This window comes from Sardina pilchardus, chromosome 7 (assembly GCF_963854185.1).
Source record: "Sardina pilchardus chromosome 7, fSarPil1.1, whole genome shotgun sequence".
NCBI classification, from domain to species: domain Eukaryota; kingdom Metazoa; phylum Chordata; class Actinopteri; order Clupeiformes; family Clupeidae; genus Sardina; species Sardina pilchardus.
Window position 1 is genome coordinate 21,665,352 of NC_085000.1, and position 11,498 is coordinate 21,676,849.

The following is an 11,498-nucleotide window of genomic DNA, read 5'->3' on the forward strand; positions in this document are numbered from 1 at the left end:
ACAGGTGCCATTCGCTGAAATGATTAACCAGCTTCTGCAGGGTCCTAGAGTCGTTGTGTTCCATGTCGAAGGTAAGGAATCCAAGTAGCCTATGTGAACCTAAGATCATCAAGCGCAAGACTCGATCACTTTCTGCACAAGGTGACCGCCAACACCATGCAGTTAAGACACCAAAGTGGTGGACTTAATATCTGGTTTAAAATATCTGAATTATAGCCAATAGCAGGGACACTTCAGTGGGAACTTAATTAAAGTTCAGAAGAGGATGCACAAGTTAACATAAGCATCGCCTCAACAGATTTGAATAATTGATGGGAAAGTAATTAAATACTTGGCTATCTCCAGTATCGCCGTCTTGTAACCTTATACAGATTTATTCAGAAATGGAGTCAGGCGCGCCAAGGGGAAATGTCCCGGTGGGTCTATCAGATTACTGTCAGCGGGTGAAATCGTGATTGCAAACTATTGATTGACAAGGGTCTGCAGCGACTGGACACGAGCTCGGGATGGACTTTACAGCCCAACTTAACAGACTTATGAAGTGTCTGTTTATGAAATATTCAGTTCTCCACTCATTTGGATAACTGGCTCCGGCTACCATATGGCAGGTATCGAATTGCCCAAGAAGCACTGGAGCGTTTCTCTGTACCACTCCACTTGTTTGTTTAATAGGCCTTGTGTTATCTAGAAGATAACAAGCCTCTCGTGCATTAGTCGCACAAAAGGCTTGTAGTAAACTCTGTTGTTGGCGTAGTCCTCCTTCGATTTCAAACCAAAAATTGACTGAACAATGAAAACCTGAGCTGTGGTACATTTTCAGTGACCTATCTATGTGTATGCACTAGTCACTGCATTTTCCCCAGGTCCAGTTTGAATGTTATTGTCTTCTTTTCATGTCATAATAATGGGGGTTTAGGCTATTTGATGTTTCTTTTTCATGTTAATTCTTGAAATTGAATAATGAATAATATTAATCACTGCATCACTGAGCCTGTCTGTGTACCAAAAAGTGTTTCTGAAGGCAGCGTTTATGAATGGGATTTAATGGATTTTATTCTTTCAACACAAAAGTTGTTCTTTAATGTATAAAGCACTCCTCATGCTTCGCCCCTGCGCCATTAAAACAACAACAACAGAAAACAGAACAATCCTCACTGGCTAATTGTGTGGTGGAATCACCTGCAACCGCATGAAGCAATGGGGACTATTTCATACATTCATATGAAATTGTGGGAGGATAAAAAAAAAAAACCTTGCTCCAGCGCCAGTTTAGTGAAACAGTCATTAATGGGTACAGACAATAGACACTTTTGAAGGCATACTGTTGCCACACTGCTGTGAAGTCTATTGGAGACAGTGGTTATCAGGAAGTGACAATCAGTGGCACTGACTACGACACACCTATGGCCGAGACTGGAGGCGGAGAATTCCAACGTGACCAATTCGAAGTCCAGACTGTGTTGGTATATAGAAAGTATTCTACGATCATCTCACTTCTGGTGGAATGCACCATTATCATGTACAGTACAATAAAACTGCGCAACCAATGGATACAGGTGGGAAAGAGAGGAATGGGCACACATATCCAAAACACTGGATATCAAAAAAGAAAAAGAAAAAAAAATCACACATGCTTGCAGTAGTTCATTTGGCAAGAAAGTCATTTTCATGGCATACTGTACCTCACAGTGAAGAGTTAACCCTCTCTACATTAAGCACAGTATTAGCACTCATCCATCCTTCAATATTGATCAGTCACACACAGAGACATAACACACACACACACGTGCGCGCACACACACACATACACATACACACACACACACACAAACACGCACTCACGCACACAGACTCACACAAACAAACAAAATACAATTTTACTTTTTTTTAGTAGCACAATCTGCAGTCCTGTGGAATTCAATACCACAGTTTGTCCTTCACATCAGTTGTACGAAAAAATACTTCTTCAAAGGAGAAAAAAGTCTATAACTGATCACACACTTCAATAATAAAAGGTTGCTTTTGGTCTCTAAGGCTGTCCGCTTATTTCAAGATTTCTTTTGTACTCCTTCACATCACACGTAGAACAAACAGAGCAAAGTTGTGCCTATCAAAGAACGTGGCATTTGCTGTCAAGGCTGACAAATAAGATGGCAAAACCAAACAGACAAAAAAGGAGAAAACCGCGACACAACTGACATTTGTTCCAAGTTGCTTTACAAAATCAAACACGTTGATGTATGCACTTAGTGTTCCTCATCAGACATTTCTTCTTTGGTCGTATTCATCCATGTTTCAAGAGTTCATGTCATCCTTGCATATATTACTATTCATTGTCGTTTGTTTATTTTTTGTTTTTTTTATATACTTAACATCCCATCTGGGCAAAATAAATAGTGTATCCAGACATCTGCACAGTCAATTCCTTCTAAGGCAACTGGTCATCAGTCTCCTTCTTCAAGTGGCTACAAAGTATGTGTACCTAGAGGTTGAGAAGAGTCCTTCTCCTCCATGGCGCATGTCAACACAAGTAACACAGAGAAACACCCATCCACACACGAACACAAGATCGCCTCAGGCCAAGTGGGTTCGCTCGCCACTGCACGTCCTCCACAGTGGACCACCGGTTGGGGTCTCGGGCCCCACAGCCGACCCTTGTCTGTTGACGGCCCTCGGGTTGGTTGTGTCCTCACAGGGGGTGGGGATTGTCTGGGCCTGCTGCTAACTGTCAGGGCCGCTGTTGAGGAAATAGGTGGTCATATCCCCCTTGCCCTTGACCTTGACCATTCCACGGTGTTCCAGCGTGTAGCCTCTACTGGCCAGCACGTTCTGCAAGTCTGCGGTGACCTGTGGACAAGAAGAAATGCTCACTGTTAAAATTACCATACAGTACAGAGGGCAAGGATGCTTCTAAAATGGTGGGATAATCAAGCTTTTATATTCCTCAGTCACCAACAGCCACATCTTCCACATCCCTCATGATTAGGTATTATGATTTGGGTATTCTGTCTGATTGGTATGATGTAGTAACACTTCAGGTGCAGAAGATGGCAGCACTGGCAAAACATAAAAGGTGGATGCGGCCTAGAAATGACCGTGTTACATTTTCTTTTCACAACCTTTATTCTCTAACATAATATCTATTCATAGAAGTACACTCACAGTGCTTGTCTGGAGGAGACTTGAGTTATATACGTTTGTCCGAACAAATGAGTGACATGATGATGATCATCAAAGCCATTTCGTGTTGGCGTAGGCACCTACCTGAATCCGATCTGGGACTCCTGTGCTGTCCATACGACTGGCTACATTCACTGTGTTCCCCCAGATGTCGTACTGAGGTTTACGGGCACCTATCACCCCAGCCACAACCGGCCCAATATTCAGACCTGCGGGGTAGCATAAGAGCACACAGCTGACACCAACATCTAAAAATCGAATACTAAAAACCTAATAATACCATGATACACGAATACCCTCATCTCTGCATCAGCCATTTAGACTAACAACCATTTACACTAACAACTTGACCTCTAAATGAATCATGTAAAAGTCATGTGATATGCTCCACAAATCCATAATCTCATTATTCAGCTGAACGTGCACACGTTTATGCCACTGACCTATCTTCATCTGGAAGTTGTTGAAGGAGTGCTCGTTGATGTGCGCCATCTGCTTGCGTAGCCGCATGGCGAAGTCAGCCAGGGCGAGGATGTGCGAGCGGCCCTCCCGGTCATACGTGGAGTCGTTGAGGCCGGACGCTGCCATGTAGGTGCTGCCGATGGTCTTGATCTTCTCCAGCTGCCTGAACTTGTCCTCGCTGATGATCTGCAGGGGACAGAGGAGCATAATGATGTTTCATGTCCTCGGGTCAGTGTAGAGAGAACCACTGCTACTGGACCGTGGAGTGTTCTGTTCCGTCCCCCCGGAGTGGTCTGGTTAGCATGCATGAGGTGGAAGCTCAGGGGAGAAGCTGTTCTTCAAATATAGACAGACTTACACTAGGAGTGTGGAATACCTAAGAGGTGAGTGCATTATTCCAATGACCAAGCAGCACAGTCCTACTATGTATGTGACACCATAATCAAAACAACTTTATCAAAGTAAGGTTGTGGTGAGATGTTTCATATCAGGACAATGTTCTCCACAGGAACCACTGGCTCCTCTGACTCTAGATAGGGTTCTCTCTCCCTGCCTCACCTCATCGAAGTCGGCGATGATCTCGTTGAGCAGCCTCAGGCACTCCACGCCCTCGTTGTTGGCCTCCAGCTCCACGTAGAACTCGGAGAAGTTGCTGATGGAGGCGAACATGACGGCGACGCACTCGCACGACTGGTAGTAGAGCTCGTCGTTGCGCCGCTCCCGTTGCAGGAAGTGCGCCGCCACGTCCTTGGGCAGGATGTTGTGCAGGAGGCGACGGTTGTAGGCCTGCAGCTCCTCCATCTCCTCCTTCTCCTCCGTGGCCTGAGGGGGGGGGGGGGGGGCATGAATGATGTAGCAGAGGCGCAAACATAAACATATTCCACCATATTGGATGGGGTTACCAACAGGACTCTACTGTACATAAAGGGCTGGTGCATGATTCAGGCAAAATTCACTGTTCAAATTTGCCTTCAGCCGCAAATCAAACAACACCACTCCCTTCAGTGCTCGTCAAGTCGCACGCTGATTGGCTGGAATTGTGTATGACTCTGTTTGGGCCCCTAAGGTGTGCTTCCCATTCACAGAGCCAGGACAGGACAGCCCGTGAACATTCAGAGTTCAGAGAAATTTAGACAGCTAGAGGATGCCAAAGAACAACTGGCTATTTTTTTTTTTTTTGGGGGGGGGGGGGGGTTCTTTGAAAACATCTACAAAACTGACAACAAAGGACATCGAGAAGCAAGTTGCTGAATTTGGCAAAAAGTGGACTGAAATCGCGGACTGGGCCTTTAATGTTACACTCACTGGCTATTTACAAAGATTTTCGAGCGCAGTGATAGTGATGATGCACTGGCGATAGCATTCACAGACCCATGCCCTTCAGAACTCTCTGACTGAGCACGAGGGTAATTAAGAGTGACGGCATGCCCTACTTTGTAGTTTATTTTCTTTTTCTACAGCACTCTCTCTCTCTCTCTCTCTCTCTCTCTGCAGGACTGCTGAACTGTCTGCCTGTGCTCAGACGACCAGGGCTACTCTACGAGATTGCTCTTGGCTAAAGGATGTAGGGACAGCCATCCATCACCTAACTGTACAGCAGGCTAGTCTAGACAGTAGGAAGGGGGGAGAGAGAGCCACGACTGCAGAGTCAGTGTCACTGTCAACTGCATGGGGTGGGCTCAGCTGTCTGAAACCCGTCTTGGTCTGATCTGAGGTCAGCGGGCTTCCAGCGTGACTAAGGCGACTGAAGCTTTTTTGGAGAGGGGCGAGGTGTTTGTTTGGGTTTGACGACCGGGACTCCTCGACTGCGGCGCGTGACCTACCTGAAGCTTCCACAGGAAGTCCAGACGTGCGGTGGACTCCACCTGCTGGGCATGTAGGTACAGTGCCAGCACGAACACCGTCAGGATTACAGGGGTGATCACCCGCAGGGGCACTTTGGTCATTGTCCTATCACTGTAATGAGAGAGAGAGAGAGAAAAATCATTAGAGGCGGTAATCGTGTCAGTGCCACTGAACAATGACTGAACGGATGTGTAATCTTTATTATGGATGGTGTCATTTAACCACAGCACAGTATTTTAAATCTGGAGCTTAAACTCACCAACTCTCTGTTCCATTTAAACTGGTCCTAAAAAAAAAAATAAAGAAACCTCCATTTAACTTCCATATGTTATCCCAGAACGCATAAAGGAAATGTTAACAGTTTACACTGTGATAAACAAAAACTTTCACTTACCACATAAGAGTACCATTCAAAGCCCCCTCGGACCTGAAACAACAGAGCGAAACATTTGAGACATGCAAGAACACACCGGCTTCCTCTGGTTGTTATCTGGAGCCCAAGCTCCCATTTAGGAAACGATTATCACCTCCAAGGTTACGCGACTAACATAAACACGAGTGAATGACCCCTTGTCAGGGCGATAAGACTCAGGCACCGTGTCTGGGCGTGAGCAGTGAGTAAAGGCCAGATATCAATAGCTAGCGTAGCATAGCACCGCAGAGAGCTAAACGCTGAGGGGGCACTCACAGGGTGTTGGCGGTGAGCAGCACGTCTGCGTTGTCAAACAGCGCCACCTGTGGCCACTCCACCAGCAGGATGAAGAGGAGCTGGATGAAGAGCATGAGAGCCAGCTTGCCGATGCTGCTGATGTGCAGGAACATGGAACTGGCCAGCAGGCTCAGGAGCACACTGTAGGTAAAGTACTGCAAGAGGACCACAGATGCTCAACAGCCATGTAAATGCGTATACATATAAGTACTATACATACATACTGTATATACTATACTATACCATATGTCCATACTATACATATATGTACAATACATACATATATACTATACCATATATACATACTATACATATATGTACTATACATACATATGTGACCCTGTAAAGCGGAACCAGTCGTTTCGGTAAAATTTAGTAAATTAAGTTATTGTGCTCACGTGAACGGCCATAAACTAAGCTTTCCAACGATATGTATATCGAGGGTATTACACAAACTATCGCTAAGATAACCACATCTAAAGTTGACATGGTTCTCCTGTCACGATATGCCAGAAGAGGAGAAATCACCTGTTCAAGCGACTCGTGCACAACGGGAATGACAGCAAATGTGTTGAATCTTCGCCGGGTTTAACAGTCAAAACTTAGGTTTTTCAGTGAAATGCGTTCACGATATGAAACTGTAGACTGTATAGAGCCGAATTATGCGAAAACGTGAAATTCAACATTTTAACCCGGAAGTTTGTTATTGTTGATTTTCTCAAAATAACGATGTGCGCAAAACGACTGATTTCGCTGTGAATGGTCACATATATACTATACTATAGCCTACCATATATACATACTATACATAAATGTACTGTATACACACATGCAGATGCCAATACAGTACATGCATCACTTCACCTACACACAAAGATACATACAGACACACACAGAAATTATCTTAAAACAATGTAGATTTTACGGCATGCCTGTATTTCTGCTTGACTTTCAAATAAGATTCATCCACTCACACATGCACATCTTACCTCTGGGAAGGGGCAGGGGTAGTCTTGTCCAGGGCACAGGGCCAGCTTATCGTGGGCAGTGAGCGAGAGGTCATGAAGGAGGCACAGATTAATGGAGCTCTCCGAGACATTGGCCTCTCGAGACACACAGCCCTCCAGGTCCTCTTTATCACAGGTAAACTGCCGGGACAGGAGATGAGTGCTCAGCATGGAAGAGTCACAATCCACACGTGCACACGCACACACACAGACACACACACACACACACACACACACACACACGTACACCACACACACACACACACACACACACACACACACACACACACACACACACACACACACGTGTACACACACACACACGTGTACACACACACACACACACACACACAACCATACACACACACACACGTGAAGACACACACACACACACACACACGCAAAGACACACACACACACGTGTACACACACACACACACACACACGCACATGCACACACACACGCACATGCACAAACACGGTTAGTGATTGAGCACATCGTGCAAATAATTAGGAGCGAGTTAGGGAGGGAGGCAGGGCCCACCATGTTTACGAAGGCTGAGATAAACACCAGGACGATGGTGAGGACTCCCACGAGGGTGCTGTTGGTGCGCGACTCAACTATTCTCTTCGACACAGTCTGCAAGGCTACAGGAAAGAGCTGCAGTAATGAGAGACGGAGGGAGGGAGAGAGACATACAGCCAGAGAGAGAGAGAGAGAGAGAGAGAGAGAGAGAGAGCAAGACGGAGAGAAATTACTTTGATGTATTTTCTACACATATCCAACGTCTTAAGATGACTCAATGGTAAATGAATCAGAGCCCAAACAGTTGCTTGGCTACAGCTGAACAGAGGCTGCGTTGACCTACCTTAACACAGGAGTAGATGGAGCAGATGAAGAGGATGTGGGCGAGGATGACAAAGATACTGATGAAGATCCCCAACATGAGGGGTGTGCTGCAGGGAAAAAGCAAAGCTCTGGTTAAGACGTGTTTTTCAGTGAGACTGATTATTCTCATCTGCCATTATCGATATGTTCAGCTCGCTACTAAAACACATTCACCTTTTTGTTTTGCTACCTTAATGTAGAAAATATAACACAATACGCTCATCTGCTCTTGGTGCTGTCTCTGGATGAGTATTTGCAATTATGTGTTTGTGTGTGAGTGTGTGAGTGTGTGTGTGTGTGTGTGTGTATGTGTGTGTGTGTGTGTGTGTGTGTGTGTGTGTGTGTGTGTGTGTGTGTGTGTGTCTGTGTCTGCGTGTGTGTCTGTGTGTCTGTGTTTCTGTGTGTGTGTGTGTGTGTGTGTCTGTGTGTGTCTGTGTGTGTGTGTGAACTCACTGAGGGAAGATGATGATCTGAATGCAACAGATGAAGCAGAAAACCACAAGAGTGCAGGCTACGTATCCTCCAAATCGATCATCCACTTTTTTGGAGTACTGAGGGACACAGATGAAATAGAGATAAAATGCTCTGAGACTTAAAATGAGCAGCTTGCAGTGACATGTTTCAGCCACTGGGTGGCTACAGTCAGCGCCTGAAAACTCTGAGGTCGAGTCTTAGCCCCGTTACCTAGCAGCGGAGGAGGAGGAAGTGGAGCAGTGTGTACCTTTTTCTCCAGGGTGGACGTCTGGAAGGTGAGCAGGAACTTCTTCACGTGGTCCTTGCGGAGCTGGTCGATGGACCGGGCGTCAATGGCGCGTCCCAGAAACTCGTCCACCTCGTCCTCGGGGTTCAGGGTCTCCTGAGTGCACCGGCTATCGGCGCCGACCGTGGGAAGAGCGAGAGAAAGTGGGGATGAAGAAAGGGGAGAGAGATGGAGGACAAAACCTCAGATGGCCTACTTCACAAAAGGGCCGGGGACAGACAGTGCACCCTCATTATAATAATAAAAAAGGACCCTGTGGCCGCCACGCATCTATACTTAGTCTGGGGAGTACATGAGAATTGCGTGGTGGTAACTCAATAATAGCTTGGTGGACAGTGCAGACAGAAAGGGCCTGGATTGGAGCCCTTTTTTTGTGTGTGTGTGTGTGAAAGCAATACTCACTTGTCTTTGCTGGAGGCCTCGTCGATGCCCTGGGAACAGACGACAGGACAAGGGAAGATTAGCACCCAGACAAGGGACGGCACTCAGACACACACACACACACACACACACACACACAGCCCATCTGCAGCTGCTAAGCCCTCGCGGATACAGTGATGTTTTAATTAAGGCTCCAAGGCTTCAAATTACACATCCTACCTCCTCCCCCTGGACACACACACTCCTCCGGGAGATAGGAAGGAGTGAAAGAAGAGAGAGAGGATGGGTTTGGGGGGGGGGGGGGGGGGGGTGAGAAAGAGTGAGGACCAGACAGAAAAAACAGGGTGATAGAGAGAGTAAAAGAGATAGGAAGGGAGGGAGAATGAGAGGGATGCTCTGTGCAAGCAGATCTGCGAGACAGTGTGTAAATGTGTGGCTGAGCCTTTCAAACGCCACCCCTTTGCCACCGGAGCACAACAACTGTGAATGGAACCAATGGAGGGCATCATATTCGGCTCGGGAGCCCAAATCCGGACTAATGAAGGGCAAATCAGAGGGCCATGTCACAGCCACCTTCCAGTCCAGTGCACTTTCCATTTCATCACTGATCAATAGTCTACGCGGTGAATATAAAATATCTCCATCATGTCTGTCTGTACTACTTCCAAAAATATCACCTCAGCTGCGGGGAGCGAGGGGAGGGGAGGACACAGACACAGACTCAGACACAGACAGGGCTAGTGAGAAGAGGGGAGGACACAGACAGACACAGACACAGGCAGGGAGGGGAAGGAGGGACACAGGCACAAACACAGGCACAGACACAGGCAGGGCTAATAAGGAGAGGGGAGGACACAGACACTGACAGGCACAGACGCAGACAGGGCTAGTGAGGAGAGGGGAGGACACAGACACAGGTACAGACACAGGCAGGGAGGGGAAGTAGGGACACAGGCACAGGCACAGGCAGGGCTAATGAGGAGAGGGGAGGACACAGACAGACACAGACACAGGTACAGACACAGGCAGGGAGGGGAAGGAGGGACACAGGTATAGACACAGGCAGGCTAATGAGGAGAGGGGAGGACACAGGCACAGACAGAGCTGTGTCTGGGGAGACTTGAGAGACTGTTGAGAGTGCGGGCGGGCGGTGCCGTCTCACCATCTGCCTGTAAACTTTGGAGTCTTTGGTTCGGGAGAAGGATCTGTCAGGCACCCAGCGGGGCATCAGCCCCTCACCCGAGTTCGCCCGCGCCCTCTGCAGCTTCGCCATCATGGCCTTCTCCTCTTTCTGTAGCACACGCAGAGAGAGGGGGTAGAGAGAGGGAGTGAGAGAGAGGGAGAGAGAGAGAGAGGGAGAGAGAGAGAGAGAGGGAGAGAGAGAGACATGAAACTGATATAAGAACTTCTTTTTAACATGAGTGTGTCATCCTTTAGTATTTCTAGAAAGCATTAGCATCAAACCTTATTTTCTTTATAAAAAAAACAAACAAAAACATGGCTACTGGGCATGGACTGACTTCAAACAGATAAGAATTTCAATGTGATTACCCTGGACGGATATAAAATACATTAAATATTAATAAAAGACTATATAAATATAGTATGACCTCTAAAAGTGTGTGCATGTGTGTGTGTATGTGCATGTGCGTGCGCGTGCGTGTGTGTGTGTGTGTGTGTGTGTGTGTGGGTGTGGGTGTGCGTGTGCGTGTGTGTGTGTGTGTGTGTGTGCGCGTGTGCGTGCATGTGTGTGTGTGTGCGTGTGTGTGTGTGCGTGCGCGTGCATGTGTGTCAGTGTTTTGCTAACCCTTTTCTGGCTGCAGCCCAGCACCAGGAAGGTCTCGATGTTGTTCTCTTTGAGGGACGCGTTCCTCTCTCCTCCGAAGCCCGGCTCCACCTCGTAGTCTCCGTTCAGGTACTGCAGCGTGGCTTTGGTGATGTGGATGCGCCTGCCAGCAGAGCAACACAGCCCTCTCAGTCCCACCTGCGACACGCCCCGTCACACCACACCTGCACTCTGGGGGAGCGCACCTATGTTCCCCGGGGTCCTATGTTCCCCGGGTCCTATGTTCCCCAGGTCCTATGTTCCCCGGGCTCCTATGTTCCCCAGGTCCTGTGTTCCCCACTTTGTATGGGACTGGGGAACATAGGACCCTTTTTTTTGGACATTTTGAAAAGGGTCCTATTATGTTCCCCGCTTTTCTCTAAAAAGGGTCCCATGTTCCCCAGTTTGTATTGCGACCGGGGAACATAGGACCCTTTTTG

General features: G+C 47.4%; 1 protein-coding gene across 1 annotated transcript in view; it reads right to left on the reverse strand.

Annotated features, from left to right (window-relative positions):
• Positions 1-1,027: 1,027 nt before the first annotated feature.
• adcy6b (adenylate cyclase 6b) overlaps positions 1,028-11,498 on the reverse strand; it is a 46,276-nt gene continuing 35,805 nt past the window's right edge. The window contains exons 9-24 of the mRNA XM_062541263.1: positions 11,041-11,182; positions 10,396-10,524; positions 9,255-9,283; positions 8,814-8,961; positions 8,546-8,643; positions 8,073-8,160; positions 7,748-7,864; positions 7,186-7,344; positions 6,176-6,351; positions 5,882-5,914; positions 5,747-5,773; positions 5,466-5,598; positions 4,201-4,464; positions 3,624-3,828; positions 3,265-3,389; positions 1,028-2,847 (exon numbers count right to left, since the gene is read on the reverse strand). Coding sequence (XP_062397247.1) covers positions 2,722-2,847; positions 3,265-3,389; positions 3,624-3,828; positions 4,201-4,464; positions 5,466-5,598; positions 5,747-5,773; positions 5,882-5,914; positions 6,176-6,351; positions 7,186-7,344; positions 7,748-7,864; positions 8,073-8,160; positions 8,546-8,643; positions 8,814-8,961; positions 9,255-9,283; positions 10,396-10,524; positions 11,041-11,182 — 1,999 coding nt within the window. The 3' untranslated portion in view covers positions 1,028-2,721. The remainder of the gene's footprint in view (positions 2,848-3,264; positions 3,390-3,623; positions 3,829-4,200; positions 4,465-5,465; positions 5,599-5,746; positions 5,774-5,881; positions 5,915-6,175; positions 6,352-7,185; positions 7,345-7,747; positions 7,865-8,072; positions 8,161-8,545; positions 8,644-8,813; positions 8,962-9,254; positions 9,284-10,395; positions 10,525-11,040; positions 11,183-11,498) is intronic.